Below are 21,189 nucleotides of genomic sequence, written 5' to 3'. Positions count from 1 at the left end.
ATTGACATACAATGAAAAGAGTATATGATCTAATGTGAGACAGAGGGGACACCTGATACTACTTGCCTCCATCATGACTTGATAGTGCCAGACACAACACATTGCTAGTGAGACGTCATGTAGGACCGAATCCATTATACAGCATTTGGCGAGAAATTTACGCTGCTAAGTCTGAGAAATAAAATGTCAATTTCAATAACGTCAACAGCTTTGCTGAAGTCTAGGCAAGCTTCAGACCGTTGGGCGGCGCAAATACACTAGGCCATACACTGGTTTTAGCCCCATGCCTGCTTGATGTACCTGTATCTCCAGGATATTATAACAGTGCATCCATGGCCTAGTGAAAGCTGAAGATGGTATATACAGTCATGATGTTAGCCCAGCAACTTTGGCAAGTAATTGTAATTTAGTTTGATGTAGTCCATCTTGTGGCACTGATTGCTGTTCCTTTGGGGCATGTTTACCTTCACTCATACTTGAAATTCTACTTCAAAGCCAACACTCCACAGCACAAGTAACTTTATCACTTTAATTGAAAAGTATTTACAGGTATTCACTGTAGAACTGTATAATTTTCCCATTTCTACAAACTTCACTTTACCGAAGTCTCATTTATCTCTTCTTCAGTGCTGTGGTAACAGTCATATAAGTTCGACTTACATGTATACTTTACACTTCTCTTTACATATAAAGGTACATTAAAGTTTGATTTCTTACATTTGAAAACTTTCCTATTTAAAAATTACATTTGGGATTTTCACATCACCTATTAATTCACAGTATATACTGTGGAATATTTTTTTTTCAAAGGATGGTAAGCTAATTCATGGTTTCTCATTTTATAGGCAAAGAGAAACATTGCATGTTATCAACACCACAGTAGCTATCAGAAAATCTTAATCAAAAATCTGTAATCCACGCACCTGCTACTAGATCAACAGCATCTATAGATGAGAGAGTACTATTACGGTATATTGATAATTTTTACTTATGGACCATCTGACAGCAACTGAATAAAACACAATTTTAGTGCCATACGCGTTTCGCCTTTATTTTTTGCAAGGCATCATCAGTGGCCTGAAATATGTACGTATGTTAGCTATTTAATTTACATTTTTGTCACTGTGCCTACAGGTTATAAACAGTTCTGCTGGTTGGTATTTCTTATTAAGTAGTAATGTTTTTAACTGTACTTACAGGCTGCGTGGACAATTTCTTACACATTACGCTCCTGTTGCATTTTTGGTGTTGTTCTTCTTATGAATGCCTATTTGCAGTTTTTTTCCCACATTCCACAGCACTATGAACTGAACGCTTGTTTCAATGCAATGTTTTGGTTTCTGTTGCCGACTGTCAAATGTTTTTGCCAAAGATCAAATGTTATTGCCAAACTTTCGAGTGTAATTATTGAAGTATCTGTGATATGTTCGTGTATGTGTGTGTGTGTGTGTGTGTGTGTGGTGAAGAATTTTTTTTTGTTTGTTTTATGTTATCATTTCCTTTATTAAGTGTAGTAGGGAGCCTGTGCTGATGTGTGTTTGTTCATTTATCACGTTTGTTTTCTGCTATGGCTTTCTGGATGTGGAAGTTTTCTTGCGTTTGTATAAGATGTTTGTCTTGGTTGCTTATTTTCATTTCTTGTTCCATGTTTGTAGGATGATGGTTATGGTGTTTTAAATGCTCTGCAAATGTGGAATGGTTTTTTTCATACTTCCAACATCTGATATGTTCTTTGTATCTTGTTTCAGAATTCCTGCATGTCATGGCTATGTATACCGCATCGCAACTTTGACATTCAAGTTTATATATTCCTGATTGTTGTAATTTGTCCCTCTTGGTAGCTGGCTGGTTTAGGTGTGATTGGAGGGTTTGCCTAGGCTTATATGCTATTCTGAAGCCCTGTCTCTTTAGGATGTTTGCAACTATGTGTGTTAGTTTATGTGTGTAGGTCATGGTGTACCATCTGGTTCTTTTCTGTGTGGTGTTGTCATTGTGTGTGTTTGTTGAGTGTGCGTGTAAGTTTTCAGTTTGTGAGTTCTTTTGTATTCTGGAAATGTTGTGTTTGTTTTGTATTTGTGTTTTTATTTTTTGATTGAGCCTGTGTACCACCTGTGTGTCATACCCATTGTTTCTAGCTATTTGTATGATTGTACTCATTTCTTGTTCATAGTTTCTCTTGCTGAGTGGGATTCTGTTTAATCTATGCAACATGTGTCTTAGTGCTGCAAATTTCTGGCTGTGGAGGTGGTTGGATGTGGAATGTATTATTGTGTCTGTGGCTGTTGGTTTTCTAAAGATGTTAAATGTATGTTTGCCATTTTTTTTTTTTATTGTAATGTCGAAAAAATTTATTTGATTTTCTTTTTCTTTTGCAAGTGTGAATTTTATGTTCTGATGAGCTTTGTTCATTTCTGAATGGGGTTCATCTATTTTTTCACTTTGCTCATCTACCAGACAAATAATGTCATCCACGTATCTGTACCAATATATGATTTTGTAACTTTCATCAGTGGTAATCTTTTCAAATATCTGATTTTCTAGGTGACTGATGAAAATGTTTGCTAGTGTTCCTGATATTGGGGATCCCATGGGCAGTCCATCACTTTGCAGATAATATTCTTTCTCAAACTGAAAGTAGTTTTGTTCAGGTGTCAGTCTGAGCATATCTGTTATTTCTTTTATTGCGTCTGTGGTGAGGTTGCTGTGGGATGAGAGATTTTGTTCTATGATTTCTATTGTTTCTGTGATAGGGATGGAGGTATATATATTTTCTATATCGTATGAAATCCGTGATGCTGTGTGTGGTACCTGTATGTTTTCTATTAGGTTTCCTGTGTTTCTCACTGTACTGTTGTCTTCTACTTTATAGTGTTTTGTAACTAAGGAGGTGTTTGGCTATGTGATATGTTGGGGCTTTCTTGAAGTTGATAACAGCTGTCATTGGCATTCCGTCTTTATGTACTTTCGGTTGACTGCGGAGTGCTGGTGCTTGTGGGTTTTTCTGTGTTATGTAGTATTTCTGCTTGTCTGTGAGTGTGTGTTCAATGATTTTCAGTGTTCATTTCACATTTGCCTGGAATCGTGTAGTTGGGTCTGACTTCAGTTTTTGTATGGCATTGGTGTTTATGTATTCCTTGGTTTTTGTGATGTATTGCTCTTTATCCATAAGTACTGTTACATTTCCCTTGGCTGCTCTTGTTATTTTGGTGAAAACATTTGACAGTCAGCAACAGAAACCAAAACATTGCATTGAAACAAGCGTTCAGTTCATAGTGCTGTGGAATGTGGGACAAAAACTGCAAATTGGCATTCATAAGAAGAAGAACAACACCAAAAATGCAACAGGAGCGTAATATGTAAGAAATTGTCCATGCAGCCTGTAAGTACAGTTCAAAACATTACTACTTAATAGGAAATACCAACCAGCGGAACAGTTTATAACCTATAGGCACAGTGACAAAAATGTAAATTAAATAGCTAACATATGTACATATTCCAGGCCACTGATGATGCCTTGCAGAAAATAAAGGCGAAACGCATATAGCACTAAAACTGTGTTTTATTCAGTTGCTGTCAGATGGTCCATAAGTAAAAATTATCAATATACCGTAATATTACACGCAACTGAGGAAGACAGGACTACAAAAGTTGGAGAGAGTACTACTTTACCTACTTAGAAGCTGTCTTTCAATTGCAGGAATGAAGATAAGACCCAACATAATACAGGCTTACATATTCTACAAATAGAAGAGACATGGCCAATCTACAATGGAAATGTTTCATTGAGACAGAAATTATAATGAACAATGTAGTGTACCCTAATATCTACCTTCCCACCAGTTGCAATATTTACACAGATGACTTGAAACAGGAGGCGACATTGTATTCGCACTATACTGCATCAAAACATCATTTTCAACTTTCATAGGTGGTATCGTTCAGTCTGTAGGGAAGCAGCCTACTCACGCCTTATAAAATTCACATCAGTCTTTCCATTGTGTGCCAGCCAGTCTGCTGTGACTAGCTCTGATGTCATAAATATTGCGCAATACTTTAAAAATCAAGTAAATAACCTGAAACATTTCTAGCATGTCAGGAGTAATACTAAACCAATATGTGTTGAATATCAGTTCAATAACTTTAACCATTTTCGAAATTTGGACGTTTTTCTGTAAAAATCATTAGCGCAACAGAAAAGAGCTAGGAACTTAAAAATTTATATTTAGGTTCCTTTTGCATAATAATTCAGTAGAAACAGTATTCTGGATCTCACAAATTAAAATTTTAGTTGAAATTCATGATTTTCTGGTTTTTGTCTTAGAAATTAAGGAAGCAAGATGGATTAAGTAGGCAAATAAATAAAGCTAGGATGTTTAAATTTAAGTAGAAGGGAGATCCACTATAATCATAAAAATGTGAGAAGTTTCAACAGAATAACTATAAAACTACAGTTATAGCATATCTCCAAAGAGCAAGTTCAGAGCTCGTCTACTGCGTGTAGTGTAATTAAATTAATTCTCTCGCCCAAAATATTTGACTTAGCCACGTCAGACTTTTATTATGATTACTTACTTGTGTGCTGATTGCACAATTAAATTGAAAGCTTCATCGGCCATCAGCAAAGGAAGCAATGATTTATTCGATAACTTAAAGTGGTGCATTACTAGCCCAGCGGCTAGTCGGGAGAGCAGATTTGATCAGGCGTTCCCTTAGCCGTCCACACCACGGCTTTATATGTAAGAATGCTGCGCGAGAAGAGGAAGGCCCCAGTTCTCTCCAGACGCTGATTAGCGCACCACCTGTGCCGGGAGTCGCGTTGCGTAGCATCGGTATCGTTGATGTAAACAGCCTTGGATGCAGTAATAAGTTACTCAGGATACGCGTAACCATGAAATCGTTTTCGAGTGAAGTGTTAATTTTGGGACGACGTTAATGATCTATCTTCAGTTTGTGTATGTCGTATTTTCACATGCTGCCACAGGACAGACATTCTATGATTATTAGCGTGGCGTTTGATGAACATTATCATCAAATTATGGCGAGCATTCACTTAAACATTTAATTTGAACAGTTATCGTGGCATCAGCGCATTAGACTCTGAACTGCTCTGGTAGTTGGATTGTGTGGATTCTTTTTGGTCTGTGACTTTCAGAATATAGTGAAAATTTTAGAGAGAATGGTTTCTGACTGTGAATCCCAGACAATCTCCTAATTCTTCCAGACAATCTCCTAATTCTTCAGAGCTATAAGCTGTAGCTATAAATGTATTTCTCAGATGAAGTGGGCACTAGGAATTTTAATTACAGGCTTCACGTTTTGCTAATCACTTTCTGGTTGCCAATATTGTAGTTAGAGAGCCAGTGTTGAGAACGGCAAACAGCATAAATACAAAACATTTATTCTATTATTCCACCTGCCGCCCCACAAGTCCTCTCCAATTTTGATCCTTTTTGTAACTCTGCAAATATACTTTCATCATTTCAACTGTCATTTTACCTCTCATATAGTGATATATATGTATCTACCTCTGGTCATTTTTTCCATCAGCCATTCTTATAACTATAAATATCGACATAATTAACCTCATTCTCCTATGTGGCAAATTTTAGTAATCCACATTTCTCCTATAGTTTTACACATAAATGTGTGACTATTCTACTAATGCACTGTCTTCATGAATGAGCAATATCGAGTATTGTATTTAGTACAGGTGTAGTGAAAGGGTTGAAAAATGTATTTTATGCAAGTATTGGTACTACCAATGGTTCCGTATTAAATTAACGTAAAATGCAAATGGTTACATCCTGAGTGGGGAGAGGTGAAAGGTTAGTTTTGCTTTATATTGTTAAATGTTTTTACACGAGTCTGTGAAACATACACCATTAACTGATGTGTAGCTTGATTCTTGTCATTCTTCCATGATTCACTGTATGTATCAGGACAGACACACAGCATACAATTTCAGCTCTTATGTTACAGCTATCGTTACTTTTACATCCACAGTAATGAATATTCATGCATGCCTAGCTACTCCACATATTGTTCATCTTCACACACACACACACACACACACACACACACACACACACACACACACACACACTCATACCCAATTACACTTCGTATCAGCCGTGGCCTCACTGCTCCTATCACTGTATTTACACATACCTTCATAAATACTCTCCTCTACTAATTGAGACGAGCACCCGCATCATTCACTTAAAATTTACCACTATACATAATATCTAATTGCATGACTAGCTGTAGGTAAGCCAGCATACCATTCATACCTAAGTAAAATACTGGCAGAGTAGTTTAGAACACATTATTTCCCACTCATGTGAAATGTCATTCTTGTATCTCACACTGTCTACAAGTACTAAAATTAGACTCGCCCTGATGAAGCTCATACTAGTGAGTTCACGTATTAACTCTTGCATTGGCACAATAACTTTATGCCTAATTTGATTTGTCATTGGTAAAAATATGCTGGTAAAACTTACCTTTTGAGAATCATGCTCATTGAATTATGTCATAAATCCTTCACAATAGCACAGTGTACTGTTATGTCTCATAATTGTTTCCAATTCCACTCGATGTTAATCATCGTGTTTAGCTCTAGAGTTTTGAGTTACTGGAGTTGCTACTTATAGATATTAGTGTACATATTAGTAAATAGTATAGTTTTAATTAGCTCGTGGCAAAGAATGTCAAAGTGTTGTCGCCACAAGCTCATATTACAGTAAAGTTCAGATTTTTGTATATAATAGTTCACATTTCCCTTCTTAGTCCATTTTCTTAGTCTAATCTTTCTTAAGTCTAAACTTAAAATTAATATTTACATTTGCGCAGTTTTATCAGTATCTATCACCTTCAGTCAATTGTCATATTTGGCATTAGTATACTATGTCCCATTACATGTTTGTTTCAGTGTACAAAATTCTTTAGACCCCTATGCGGATATAAACCTTGCACCTTTCCTGAATTTGGGTGTTCCAAAAGATAGCATCCAAGATGTGGAATGTCAGATATCATGTATGGCCCTATATATAACAGTTGCCACTTGCAGTTTAATTTCTTCCGATTGGTTGATTTGAGGAGGATGTGTAAAGAGTACTTCTGAATATACACATATGCTCTAATCTCTTGTCATATGTTTTCTTTCTCTTTTCTGCCCTCTCAATACGAGTAACAATGCCTGGCTCACCTTTTCTTCCAATGATACCTCATTCTGAGGCATTTGTGGTAGTGGTTTGGGCCACTCATCTGTTTTAGTTTTTCAAAACACTATATCTGTCGGCATGAAAACAGTGGAAGTGTGGGGAAGGTTGTTGACAAGTTGTTGAAATGGACCTAAATACGCTATCCATTTAGTCTGTTTGTGGGGAGTGTAGGTTATAATAAACCTGTTGAGTTCTTTGAATACTCTCTATATTGGACTTCCCTATGGGTGAATATGCGGAACCAAACTAAGCCTTATTTGTTGTTCCTTAAAAAAAAAAAAAAAAAAAAAAAATATTTACTACTTGTGACATCTGAAGCATTATCTGTTAAGATTGCAGCAAGTTTGCCAATCCCTAGTAAATAATCCTCTGTAATCCTCTTAATAACAGAGGTGGAAGTTACTCTCAGATTTACAAAAATTAATGTTTTGATTTCACATGCATGTAACAGATGTCAGTTCACCAGACAATAATTATACTCCATCTTACATAGGGGCAAGTCACAGCCATGCCTCTGTCCTTTCTCAGCACACACTGAAGACTCCTTAAAAGTCATACCAAACAGGCAGTAAACAAAGATAGCCTGACTCAATGGTGCAATGAGTCAAAGGTGAATACTGAAGTTAGTTCAATTCCACATTTACCAAAAAATTAATATTCAAGAAATAAACAATTTTATAATTATAATACAATGAAATAATTTTAGGTATAATTTTATAATGTAGTTTTGATATCTAAATAGTGTTACTGCTCAAATTTCTGCACTTACTGATGATAGAAGGCGATGCAGTTTCATACGATAATTAATGTTTTCACAAGCAACATGGAAATGAAAGAAATGGATTTTCACAATATAATATGATAAATGAAATTTCAAATAACAGTTGCCAATCATCATAATGATATCTAAAATTCTGTAAATGAAAATAAGTTTTGCAATTACAAAGAAACATCATTAGAATTTGAATGGTATCGTAAAATTCATTTCACACAGATATATCGTCATGTACTACCATCAAACAGACATCACAAAGGTATGGGTTCAGTGCAGGATGGAAAGTTATTTGACTGCAATTGGTAGTTCTAATTTAGGGACATACATGGATTGCATCAAATCAAAATTTTTCAAAAATTCTACTCTCTTTGCTGGGATATTATTCAAATATAAGTAGTTTGTTTCAAGCAACTTCACATTTACTATCATGTCCTATGTCTGTTGCATATTTTACTGTTGGTAGTATTTTGAAACTAATATTAGCCCAATGGATGAGGTGTGCAATTTTTAAAATTTCAAAACAGTGTCATTCAACATTTTTGGGTTATATGAGGTCAAAGTAGTTGATAAATCAACTGTGACAATTGCTCAACCACTTGGTGACTGAAAGTAATTTTTGGATACATAAAGCACATTGAATGCCTGAGGAATTATTTGTTATTAATTTTACTAGATGGTAGTAATTATTTCTAGGTATAAATTACGAGTGTGCAGACTTTGATGTCACATTGCGAAGTATCACCATCTATTTTCATCATATTAGAATGAGCAGGTGTTTTTAAATTACAGCAGGTCTTGTTTGTTTTGGATACTTGCTGCAAAAGGATAATAGAATGAACCAGATTATCATTTCAACATATGCATTTTGTGTAAGAAAGTTACAAATATTTGTATGAAAAATTTTTAAATCTGACAATGAAGAAAAGCCTTTTGGAAAAAAAAAAAATCATTTTTACACACAGTAGTTCACTGCTGCATTTTCACTCCGGCTAAAATAGTTGTTTTCAGAGGCAAGTAAACAACTCATTTTATGCCAGACTGCTAATACAACTACCTGTTGTCTAAGATTTTTAGCTTTTTTACTATACTAATTGAAACTGAGAATTGGAATTTAGGAGCCCCCCCTCAAAAACTCTTTGAAGTAAATTTCTTACCATTTGTAAATCTCAGCATCTAAAAAAAACTCAATTTTAGCTTCTAATTATTAGAGTAAATCAACATAACCACCACTGAATTTGCATTATTGATCATTAGCATTTTATTTTACAAACAAATCTGGCTTAAACCAACTGGAAACATCGACATACCGCTTTACTTCCTGTTTTCATATCACCCTCATCTCCATTTTTCACTTGTGATTCAGTCAGATAGTACCATATGCTTGATGTTCAGTCATACTGTGATCTCATTTCAAAAATACACAGATCATATCATGCAAACCATAAGCATAGATATTCTCAATCTGACAAGGAAATAGGAATAAATAATATGATAAACAATGTGTGTCAAGTTTGAATTTTATTTTTCTTGTCCTTTATGGATATAACATAACGTTGTGCCACAGTGAGAGGTGGTGAATAACCTTCGGCATAAGATGAGTCCTCAAACAGAACTTCATATTCTTCAGTGGAAGTAGTTGGCAGCTGATTCACAACTGCTTTGTAGAAGCAAGTTGTCTGGGGATATAATGCCATTACTGCAAAAATACAGATCTATTAATACTTTGTACAATGTAATTAACTTAATTTCATATTTATACTGAGGAGGGGACCTTAAAGACTGCTCTGTCCTCTTCAATTCTCTTCATACCTATAGGATTTGGGGGTCAGTGTCTGAACATCAGTTTCCTACAGCAGTATGACAAAATCCTCAAAAAATTTTAAAACTCACCTTTGATGATTTGAAAATTTTTGAGTCCTTTTTGCCAGTAGTTTGAGGAGCAGTGTAATTGGATTGTAATCACAAAATTGCTGGTTGAATCCTGCTAGAAGCATATATATTTTTCTTTTTTTAAATTCCATAATTATTAACAAATGGAAATGTTAACTAACAAATGTTGTTGTTGTTGTTGTGGTGATGGTGGTGGTCTTCAGTCCTGAGACTGGTTTGATGCAGCTCTCCATGCTACTCTATCCTGTGCAAGCTGCTTCATCTCCCAGTGCCTACGGCAACCTATATCCTTCTGAATCTGTTTGGTGTATTCATCTCTTGGTCTCCCTCTATGATTTTTACCCTCCACACTGCCCTCCAATACTAAATTGGTGATCCCTTGATGCCTCAGAACATGTCCTACCAACCGATCCCTTCTTCTAGTCAAGTTGTGCCACAAACTTCTCTTCTCCCCAATTCTATTCAGTACCTCCTCATTAGTTATGTGATCTACCCATGTAATCTTCAGCAATCTTCTGTAGCAACATATTTCGAAAGCTTCTGGTCTCTTCTTGTCCAAACTATTTATCATCCATGTTTCACTTCCATACATGCCTACACTCCATACAAATACTTTCAGAAACGTCTTCCTGACACTTAAATCTATACTCGATGTTAACAAATTTCTCTTCTTCAGAAACGCTTTCCCTGCCATTGCCAGTCTACATTTTATATCCTCTCTACTTCGACCATCATCAGTTATTTTTCTCCCCAAATAGCAAAACTCCTTTACTACTTTAAATGTCTCATTTCCTAGTCTAATTCCCTCAGCATCACCTGACTTAATTCGACTACATGCCATTATCCTCGTTTTGCTTTTGTTGATGCTCATCTTATATCCTCCTTTCAAGGCACTGTCCATTCCATTCAACTGCTCTTCCAAGTCCTTTGCTCTCTCTGACAGAATTACAATGTCATCGGCGAACCTCAAAGTTTTTATTCTTCTCCGTGGATTTTAATACCTACTCCGAATTTTTCTTTTGTTTCTTTTACGGCTTGCTCAATATACTTATTGAATAACATTGGGGATAGGCTACAACCCTGTCGTACTCCCTGCCCAACCACTGCTTCCCTTTCATGCCCCTCAAACTCTTGTAACAGCCATCTGGTTTCTGTACAAATTGTAAATAGCCTTTTGCTCCCTGTATTTTACCCCTGCCACCTTCAGAATTTGAGAGAGAGTATTCCAGTCAACATTGTCAAAAGCTTTCTCTAAGTCTACAAATGCTAGAAATGTAGGTTTGCCTTTCCTTAATCTATCTTCTAAGATAAGTCGTAGGGTCAGTATTGCCTCACGTTTTCCAATATTTCTACGGATAACTAACAAACCAACAAATACTGAATCATAATTTTTAACAGAAATGTGTCAATACAAATTTCATACAGAAATGTTAAATGTCTCTTTGGTTCTCTATTTGGTGTTTTGCATTTTAATTTTATTCTGAAAAATGTGTATTTTTCATTAAAAATTATGGTTTTCTATTCATTAATTAACATTTACATTTGTTACCAAATATATGGAATTTAAAAAGAAAGTATGCTGCTAGCAACATCTACTCCAGTGACTTTATGATTTCAAACCGATTATGCTAAGTGCTGAGCAACCACTGAATTTGCCAACCAGCATCAAATGTTTTATTCCTAACATCATTCAAAAATATTCTAGTTTTTAAATGCAGTGTTTTAGGAAACTGATAACAGGGCACCAATCTTCAAATCCTACAAATACGCTGAAAATTGCAGAGTACCACTCTGTAACATCCCTTTGTGAGACAGGCTTAACTTATTTAAATCATTACAAGCATCGTATCACTCCCCATCACATTAGCAGATTAAACATTTAAATAAAATGCTAATGTGAGATGATGTAATATTAAATTCATTAAATTCACTAAGAAATAAATGGACTGCCAGCACTGACATTCAAAGGCTGCAACTGCCAGTACGGTAGGTAGAAACACACAGAAATAAACAAACAGCACTACTAATGAAGGAAGGGTATCTAACCAAAAGAAAAAGGCATAAGAGTGTGGTCAAAAAGTTGCATCAGTAAGCTCTCTGCCAGACTTGGATACAAAGGAGTGAGAGGTAAAGATGGATGGGAGAAGAAGAGAAACTAGCTAGTTAAAATAGTAATATAAATGTTATGTGATAAACAGATGATACTTGTAACCGAAAGTTAATAATACAGTACGATAATAGTAACATAGAATAACAGGTCAAGTATAAATGTACAGATACTGTTCGTTGGTTTTATCTTTCTTTTGCATGTGGTGAGTTAAAAGCTGACAAATATTGCAAAGGCAGACCCGCAACGTCAGTAATGTTGCAAATGTTGACGGCGTGGATGTGATTATCAGACAGGATTGTTGCATAACACTGCAAGAAACTGCCAGCCTGCTGAGCACTTCATATGGCAGTGTGTTCTACACTGTTCACCAGCAAGTTGGATACCAAAACTGTGTGCCAGATGGGTCCCACTGCTGCTCACCAATGTTCACAAGGGGGCAACATTTTCAGTTGTCACTGGCATTTGTGGAATGGTATTCTGTGGAGGGCAACAAGTTTCTGCAGTGAATCATCACAAGGGATGAAATGTGAGACTATCACTTCACCCCCCCCCCCCCCCCAAAAAAACAAAGAGAACACTGATGGAATGGGTGCACACCACATCACCACAGTGAAAGAAGGCTAAGGTCCTACCTTCAGGAGGAAAGGTGATGGCGATGGTTTTTTGACAAGGAGGTGCAGTGCACCTGAGATTTGTGCCAAAATACATGACAATCGACTCTGCTCCGTATTGTTAAAACATTGCACCTTTTGCATAACACAATTAAAGAAATGCGACCGGGAAAACTGAGCACCAGTGTGATTTTGTTGCATGATAATGCAACACCGCACTTGTCTCGTCAAAGATTAGGACTGCTGCAGTGATTCAAATGTCACAATCAAAAAGTAAGTTACACTAACTCGCTGGAAAAGCATGCTGTATGTCCTGACCATGGCCAGTGAGTAGCATGCAAAGTAACTGCTAACACATCTGACAGGAGTGGGCTAAGCTCAATGGCATGTCAACTGGATGTTCATTCCAAACTGAAGGTGCATGCAATGATCAGATTTCTGTAGGTTAAACAGCTCAGTTGAATGGACATTCATCATGAAGTCACTGCTGTATATGATGAGCACACAATCTCTCGTCCAGGTATTGTAAAGTGGTGTACACGATTTGACACAGGGCACATGGATCTCACTGACAAATATTGCAAAGGCAGACCCGCAACGTCAGTAATGTTGCAAATGTTGACGGCGTGGATGTGATTATCAGACAGGATTGTTGCATAACACTGCCAGCATGCTGAGCACTTCATATGGCAGTGTGTTCTACACTGTTCACCAGCAAGTTGGATACCAAAACTGTGCCAGATGGGTCCCACTGCTGCTCACCAATGTTCACAAGGGGGCAACATTTTCAGTTGTCACTGGCATTTGTGGAATGGTATTCTGTGGAGGGCAACAAGTTTCTGCAGTGAATCATCACAAGGGATGAAATGTGAGACTATCACTTCACCCCCCCCCCCCCCCCAAAAAAACAAAGAGAACACTGATGGAATGGGTGCACACCACATCACCACAGTGAAAGAAGGCTAAGGTCCTACCTTCAGGAGGAAAGGTGATGGCGATGGTTTTTTGACAAGGAGGTGCAGTGCACCTGAGATTTGTGCCAAAATACATGACAATCGACTCTGCTCCGTATTGTTAAAACATTGCACCTTTTGCATAACACAATTAAAGAAATGCGACCGGGAAAACTGAGCACCAGTGTGATTTTGTTGCATGATAATGCAACACCGCACTTGTCTCGTCAAAGATTAGGACTGCTGCAGTGATTCAAATGGAAGGTATGGCAACATCCTCCATACAGTCCAGACCTAGCGACGTGTCATTATTATGTCTCCAGCAAGATGAAAGGGGATCTCGGACGGTGGTGGTTCCGAAACGATGAGAAGGTGAAAGCAGCTATATGTAGGTGATAACATATCACTGGATATGATTCCTATTCATCCAGAATCGATAAGATGGTTACCTGTTCTGGGAAGTCCCTTGGAGACTATGTGGAAAAGCAAACTTACTTAGTATGTTGTCATGGCAGTGTTGTGAAGGTATATGCGGTTAAAAAAATGGCCATAACTTCGAAGTGAAATTTACTTTTTGATTCATCCTCATAAATCAAGGAACAATGTGCATCTGCAACAGGGGACAGTGATCACAGTGACTTCATGAGAGGGAATACCGGCTCGGACACAGAAATAAATATTGCATGACATATAGCCTTGGAAATGAGCAGACCTCTAACGCATGGAAGCTTGTTATAAGGAATGTAAAATGAACTTAGTTTCTCACTGATATTCTGGATATTGAATCAAGAAAGTATTAATGTAATCAGATTAATGTATCTATTGGCGAAGAGAATATAAATGCTGTTAACGCAACAGGAGTCTCACAAGTTATTTCATAGACATGTGGCATAGCAATCCACAATTTTAAAGGTGTTATAGTCGGAGAAGAAATTGAATATTATACCTGATTTGTGGTGCCTCAATTGCAGAATGCAGTCCAAATGACAACAGTTTATTTCTGAAAGTGTAACAAAAACTTAAATTTCAAAAGAGAATATTATGCAGACCACAAATAATGACAAAAGCGAAGAATATTAAACAAAATTTTAAAAGAAGAGTATAGGAAGGAAACATATGTGAAGAAACACCTGTTTTCTACACAGAACCTCACAAGTGGCTTGTAATCAATTGCATGGTTATGGAATATCATCTCAGTTGTGTGACTCGATTTGTGATTTCCTGTCAGAGAGGTCATAGTTCATAGTAACTAATGGAAAGCCATCGAGTAAAATGCAAATGATTCCTGGTTTTTCCCAAGGTAGTGTTACAGACACTCTGCTGTTCTGTATCTATATAAATGCTGATTTAGGAGTCACACTGAGCAGCCGTTTTACACTGTTTGTAGATGATGCTCTTGTTTATCATCTAGTAAAGTCATTGGAAGATCAAAAAAAATTGCAAAATGATTCAGAGGAGATATCTGTATGGTGCAAAAATTAGCAATTGACCCAAAATAATGAAAAATGTGAGGTAACTCACGGGACCTCTGAAAGGAATCCATTAAACTTCAGTTACTTGATAAATCAGTCAAACCTAAAAGCTGAAAATTCAACTAAATACCTAGGAATTACAATTAAGAACAACTAAAAATAGAAAGAACACACTGGAAATGTTGAGGGGAAGACAAACCAAAGATTGTGATTTATTGGCAGAACACTCAGAAGGCGCAACAGATCTACTGAAAAGACTGCCTACATTATGCTTGTCCATGCTCTTTTGGAGTACTGCTGTGCAATGTTGGATCCTTACCAGATAGTGTTTGCAGAGTACATTGACAAAGTTCGAAGAAGAGCAGCACATTTTGTATTGTCGAGAAGTAGGAGGAGGAGAAATGATTATCATAATAAAATAAGGGATATCCAAGGATGCACAGAAAGATATAGATGTTCGTTTTTTCCTCACACTGTTTGAGAGTGGAATAATAGTGAATTTTTTTGCCAGGAATTTAAGCGTGATTTGCAGAGTATTCTTGTAGATGTAGGTGTATATGAACAATAATCGTAAAGGGGTTGCACTGTCAATAGCAACGAAATACCTAACAGATTAAAGAACGAAATTGTGCATGATAATCATAGGACCAGGGAGGCAACATGAAGTAATCAGGTGCTGATGACTTACAATTAAAGGTCACAGCAAAGACTTTTAAAAGAAGAAGGAACAGACCAAAGACAGACGATTACTTTGCAGATATTAACTGACCGCAGTGAATATGCAGCAATTTTCAGCTCCGGAGACAGTCGCACAATTACTTCACAGTGTTACGAGAGCAACACAGACATGGTGCAGTACACATCAAAATGCGGTGTACAGCACAGTGCACGCGGGGGAGCCATATAAACAACAGAACATTTTAATTTTTTTTTTCCTGTATTGTATGGTACTTTGACAGTGAAAGAGAAAAGAGTTTAATTTAAGCAGTGAATTTCTAGTCAAGTGTCAGATTACGAGCTATTTCTGACTTAGTTACTGATCTGAAAGTAGAGATAGGACAAACAAATATTAATGTTCCTGAGACAAATGTCAAATTAGATGCAACTGATGAAAAGATAGAGCAGCAAGCTAATAAGTTACAAGGAACATATTGCTGAGACATGTCATAAAAAGGCGAACATAAATCAAGAAATAGTAGAATTAAAAACAATTATACTTACTTTAAATGATGAATTACATTATGAGATCATTAAGTTTATTATTATTGATAAATTATTATTATTAATATTGTTAATCTTGGTTTTATATTAATATTTATGATAATTATTATTAAAATTAATTATTAATTACTAATTAAATAATTAATTTCGTTAGTAACATTAGAATAATATGACTGAACAAAAAGTGCAAGAAAAGATGGAGTCATCTGTTAGTACATCTCAAACGTGCTGCTGCCCAGTCGGCAGCATCCCCTTCTAAATAACTATGAACAAAATCCACTTTTTTCATATCACTCCAATGCTTTGAAAATGCTCTGAAAAAATATGCATCACAATACTCGATCTCCATACTTTTTTCCCTCTTCTTTCCTGTGTTTCTCTTTCTGTCTTACAAACCACACTACACACTCTACTTACAAGCCACACTGATCAACTGTCTTGGCTGCGCGCAACAGACAGCTATAAGACCACGCTGTTTGTTGGTGCAGCATCTTATATCCCACATTACTCCCGCCGATATCATTAATCCTATACTTTAAACAGATCACTCTCCCTGCATCATCACCCATATTTTTTTGTGTTAACGCCCGCACCTTTCCAGTGCCACACGATCTTCTTGTATCTCATCCTGCAAACACCTCCCCACCCTTTCTCCGTTCTATCCCAATTCGCACCCATTAATTTCACTGCATCCTGCACATTAAAGATGATGTAACTTACCAAACGAAAGTGTTGGTATGTTGATAGACACACAAACAAACACAAACACACACACAAAATTCAAGCTTTCACAACCCACAGTTGCTTCATCAGGAAAGAGGGAAGGATAGGGAAAGATGAAAGGATGTGGGTTTTAAGGGAGAGGGTAAGGAGTCATTCCAATCCCGGGAGCGGAAAGACTTACCTCAGGGGGAAAAAAGGACAGGTATACACTCGCACGCACACATATCCATCCGCACATATACAGACACAAGCAGACATTGCAGACTACACTTACCCCACCATCCAAAACTCCATCCCACCATCACACAGAATCCAGAACCTAAACAGACCTGCAACACAGTCATGAACCTTTTCTCCGGAAGCCTTAGCCCCTAAGAAATATCAGTCCTTTCCAAAAGTCTCACCTTTTGTCCCACTCCCAATTTCAATCATGCCAGGACTTGTTAAAGACCTTCTCTCCTCCAAGTCCCTACAGTGGAAACTCTTTTTTCTTTTTTTCTTTTCTTTTTTTTTTTCCCCACCAATACTACCATCAGACTCAACCAAAGACCAATACTGTACCTTGCCTAACTAAGTTCACTCCTCCAGCCAACCATGATCCACCCCCACTGCCCCTAAACTGTTAACTTTTCAGAATTTCTTACCTCTTACCTTGCCTCAGTATCAGTCCCCAAATCCCTCAACATGCAAACTAACCTCACATCCATAGAAAGAACGGCAGTCCACCATCTAAAAACTGATCCTGCCTTTTAATCCTACCTATGGACAAAGGTTCCACCACTGTTGTTTTGAACCACAAGGACTATCTGGCGGAACGACTCTGCCAGCTGTCAGATACTTCCACCTACAAACCTTGCCACAGTGACCCCATTCCAGTAATCCAGTAGGATCTCTCGTCACTACTGAAATCCTTAGCCCCACCCTAGTCTCCCCAGAGACCACCTCTCTACTCAATCCTACCACTCCATGCATTCCTACCTTCTACAAGCCTCCTTAAGTCCATAAATTTAACCATCCTGGACACCTCATTGTGGCCAGTTACTGTACCCCCATTAAGAGATTATCTGCTCTTGTAGACTTTCACCTTCAACCTATTACCTGGAACCTACCCTCCTATGTAAAAGATACTAACCATTTCCTCCACCAACTCTCCACAGTTCCTGTCCCTTTACTATAAGGTGCCTGCTCGTCACAATTGGTGCCAGCACCCTGTACACTAACATTCTTAATGCCCTTGGCCTTACCACTATTGAACACTACCTTTCCCAACACCTGATGGATTCCAAACAAACAACCTCCTTCCTAGTCGCCATGACCAACTATATCCTCACCCACATTTACTTCTCCTTTGAAGGCATTGCCTACAAACAAATCCAGGGTATGGCTATGGGCACCTGCATGGCACCATCCTATGCCAACCTATTCATGGGCCATCTAGAGGAATTCTTCCAAAAAAACCAGAATCCTAAACCCCTCACCTGGTTCAGATTCACTGAGGACATCTTTGCTATCTTGACCGAAAGTGAGGACACCCTATCATATTCTTCCAGAACATAAACAACTTCTCCCCAATTTGCTTCACCTGGTCCTACTCAACCCAACAAGCTACCTTCGTAGATGTCGACCTCCACCTCAAATATGTTTACATCAGTACCTCCATCTATATCAAACCTACTAACCACCAGCAATACCTCCACTTCGACAGGAAGAAGTCACTTCCATACAGCATAGCCACCCGTGATCATTGAATGTACAGTGGTGAGCAGTCCTCTTGAAATATACTGAGGGTCTCTCTGGAGCCTTCACTGACCGTAATTATCCTCCCAACCATGTACAAAAACAAATCTCCCGTGCCTAATCTTTCGTCTCCCACCACCTCTCACAGTCCCACCATCCAACCACAGAGGAGCAATCCCCTCATAACTCAGTAACACCCAGGACTGGAGCAAGTGAATTACATTCTCTGTCAGGGTTTCGATTACCTCTTGTCGTGCCTTGAAATGAGAAATGTCCTGCCCACTATCCTTCCCACCCCTCTCACAGTGGTATGCCGCCGTCCACCAAACCTACACACGATACTTGTCCATCCTTACACAACCCCTGCTCCCAATCATGGCTGATACCCCGTAATACCCCTATCCCTCATCTATCACATCAAAGGCAGGGCTACCTGTGAAACTATTCATGTGATATACAAGCTAAGCTGCAACCACTCGGCTGCATTCTATGTAGGCATGACAACCAACAAGCTGTCTGTCTGCATGAATGGCCACTGACAAATTGTGGCCAAGAAACAAGTGGACCACCGTGTTGCTGAACATGCTGCAAACATGATCTCCTTCATTTCAATGACTGCTTCACAGCCTGTGCCATCTGGATCCTTCCCATAAGCACCAGCTTTTCTGAATTGCGCAGGTGGGAACTCTCCCTACAACATATCCTACATTCCCATAACCCTCCTGGCCTCAACGTTCGTCTGTCACTGTCCTCACCCATCCGGCCCTTCCCTGTTCCCATTCCAGCACTACACAACCTAATCTAACCTGTGTGTGTGTGTGTGTGTGTGTGTGTGTGTGTGTGTGTGTGTGTGTGTGTGTGTGTGTTTTGTTGACAAAGGCCTTAATGGCTGAAAGATTTAATTGCGAGAGTCTTTTTGTTGTGCCTATCTGCTACTCGGCATCTCTGCTATATGGTGAGCAGCAACTTTCCTTCTCATAATATTGAAAACAATATGTAAGATGTGAAGTGTTGACAAAAGTGCCAACACCGTGTTTCTTGAGGAGGCCGAAATGCACGCTGTTAAAGCTCACGCAAACTCACAGGTCAGAGAAATAAGACTAGCAAACAGGAAGTAACTGGTAGAATACTTAACTTTATTCCATAATTGGAGAACATAGGTCTGACGGTACAGGCTTTATAAGATAACCAGCAAAGGATAAATGGCGCCTTGCTAGGTCGTAGCAATTGACGTAGCTGAAGGCTATGCTAACTATCGTCTCGGCAAATGAGAGCGTAATTCTCAGTGAACCATGACTAGCAACGTCGGCTGTACAACTGGGGCGAGTGCTAGGAAGTGTCTCTAGACCTGCCGTTTGGCGGCGCTCGGTATGCAATCACTGATAGTGGCGACACACGGGTCCGACGTATACTAGCGGACCGCGGCCGATTTAAAAGCTACCACCTAGCAAGTGTGGTGTCTGGCGGTGACACCACAAGATGGACAACCCCTTCATGTTTAAATTTTGGGAACTGTTTACTCAAATTTGTCGCCAATTCTAAATAAAATTCTTCACATAATTAAAAAAAATGTAATAGATGTTGTGGGTTTCCCATAGAATTATTAGAAGAACTTCATTTAGAATCAGCGATAAACTCAAGTACGGAATTTAATGACAGAGGGAATGTCCATCCCACACTTCATCAAGAGCACTATCAAAGCATTGGGGTGATATGAAAAAAAAAAAAAAAAAAAAAAAAAAAATAGATTTTTGTCTTCAGTTATTTAGAAGGGGATACATCCCAGGAGGAAACAGCATATCTGGAAGATGTTGGGCAAATACTGTAAAATCATTTAATTCAGAGAATACAACCAATGAATATGTAAATAGACCAACACAGTGGCCTTTTCAGAACAAGTTGCCAGGAAATAATGCTGTTCTGAAGCAGGAGCTAAGTTCCTGCTCCCTGCCGCCGTTGGATAAGCAGCTGCAGCAGCAAGTCGTATACTCCTAGCTCACTCATTTGTTACATAGTTTAATTCTTAATTTCTTTGCGTGTTTTTGGTACTTGCATTGTTTAATTCATAAATTTCGGGCGTATTATAGTATTTGAGAGTTGTAGCATCGCGTTTTAGTACCTGAATAGTGTAAATTCGCGTAGTCGTCTGTCAACTGTTTTTGTTTTGAACGGCCAGTGTCGGTTGGTCACAGTCAGTGTGCTCCCTGCCGCCGTTGGATAAGCAGCTGCAGCAGCAAGTCGTATACTCCTAGCTCACTCATTTGTTACATAGTTTAATTCTTAATTTCTTTGCGTGTTTTTGGTACTTGCATTGTTTAATTCATAAATTTCGGGCGTATTATAGTATTTGAGAGTTGTAGCATCACGTTTTAGTACTCGAATAGTGTTAAATCGCGTAGTCTCCTTCCGCCGCCGAGCAGTGTGTCAGCAGTGCACAAGTGGCAGCATTACTGCATTTACTAGGCAATCTTGTA

At 38.1% G+C, this 21,189-nt stretch overlaps 1 protein-coding gene across 6 annotated transcripts in view; it reads right to left on the bottom strand.

Annotated features, from left to right (window-relative positions):
* Positions 1-9,497: 9,497 nt before the first annotated feature.
* Positions 9,498-21,189, bottom strand: part of LOC126174836 (SAGA-associated factor 29) — a 61,879-nt gene continuing 50,187 nt past the window's right edge. For all 6 annotated transcript variants that reach the window (XM_049921220.1, XM_049921219.1, XM_049921218.1 and 3 more), the window contains exon 6: positions 9,498-9,694. In XM_049921220.1, coding sequence (XP_049777177.1) covers positions 9,504-9,694 — 191 coding nt within the window. In that variant the 3' untranslated portion in view covers positions 9,498-9,503. The remainder of the gene's footprint in view (positions 9,695-21,189) is intronic.

This window comes from Schistocerca cancellata, chromosome 3 (genome assembly GCF_023864275.1).
Source record: "Schistocerca cancellata isolate TAMUIC-IGC-003103 chromosome 3, iqSchCanc2.1, whole genome shotgun sequence".
NCBI classification, from domain to species: Eukaryota; Metazoa; Arthropoda; class Insecta; order Orthoptera; family Acrididae; genus Schistocerca; species Schistocerca cancellata.
The sequence above is the reverse complement of the archived record's forward strand: the minus strand, read 5'-3'. Positions and strand labels throughout refer to the sequence as shown.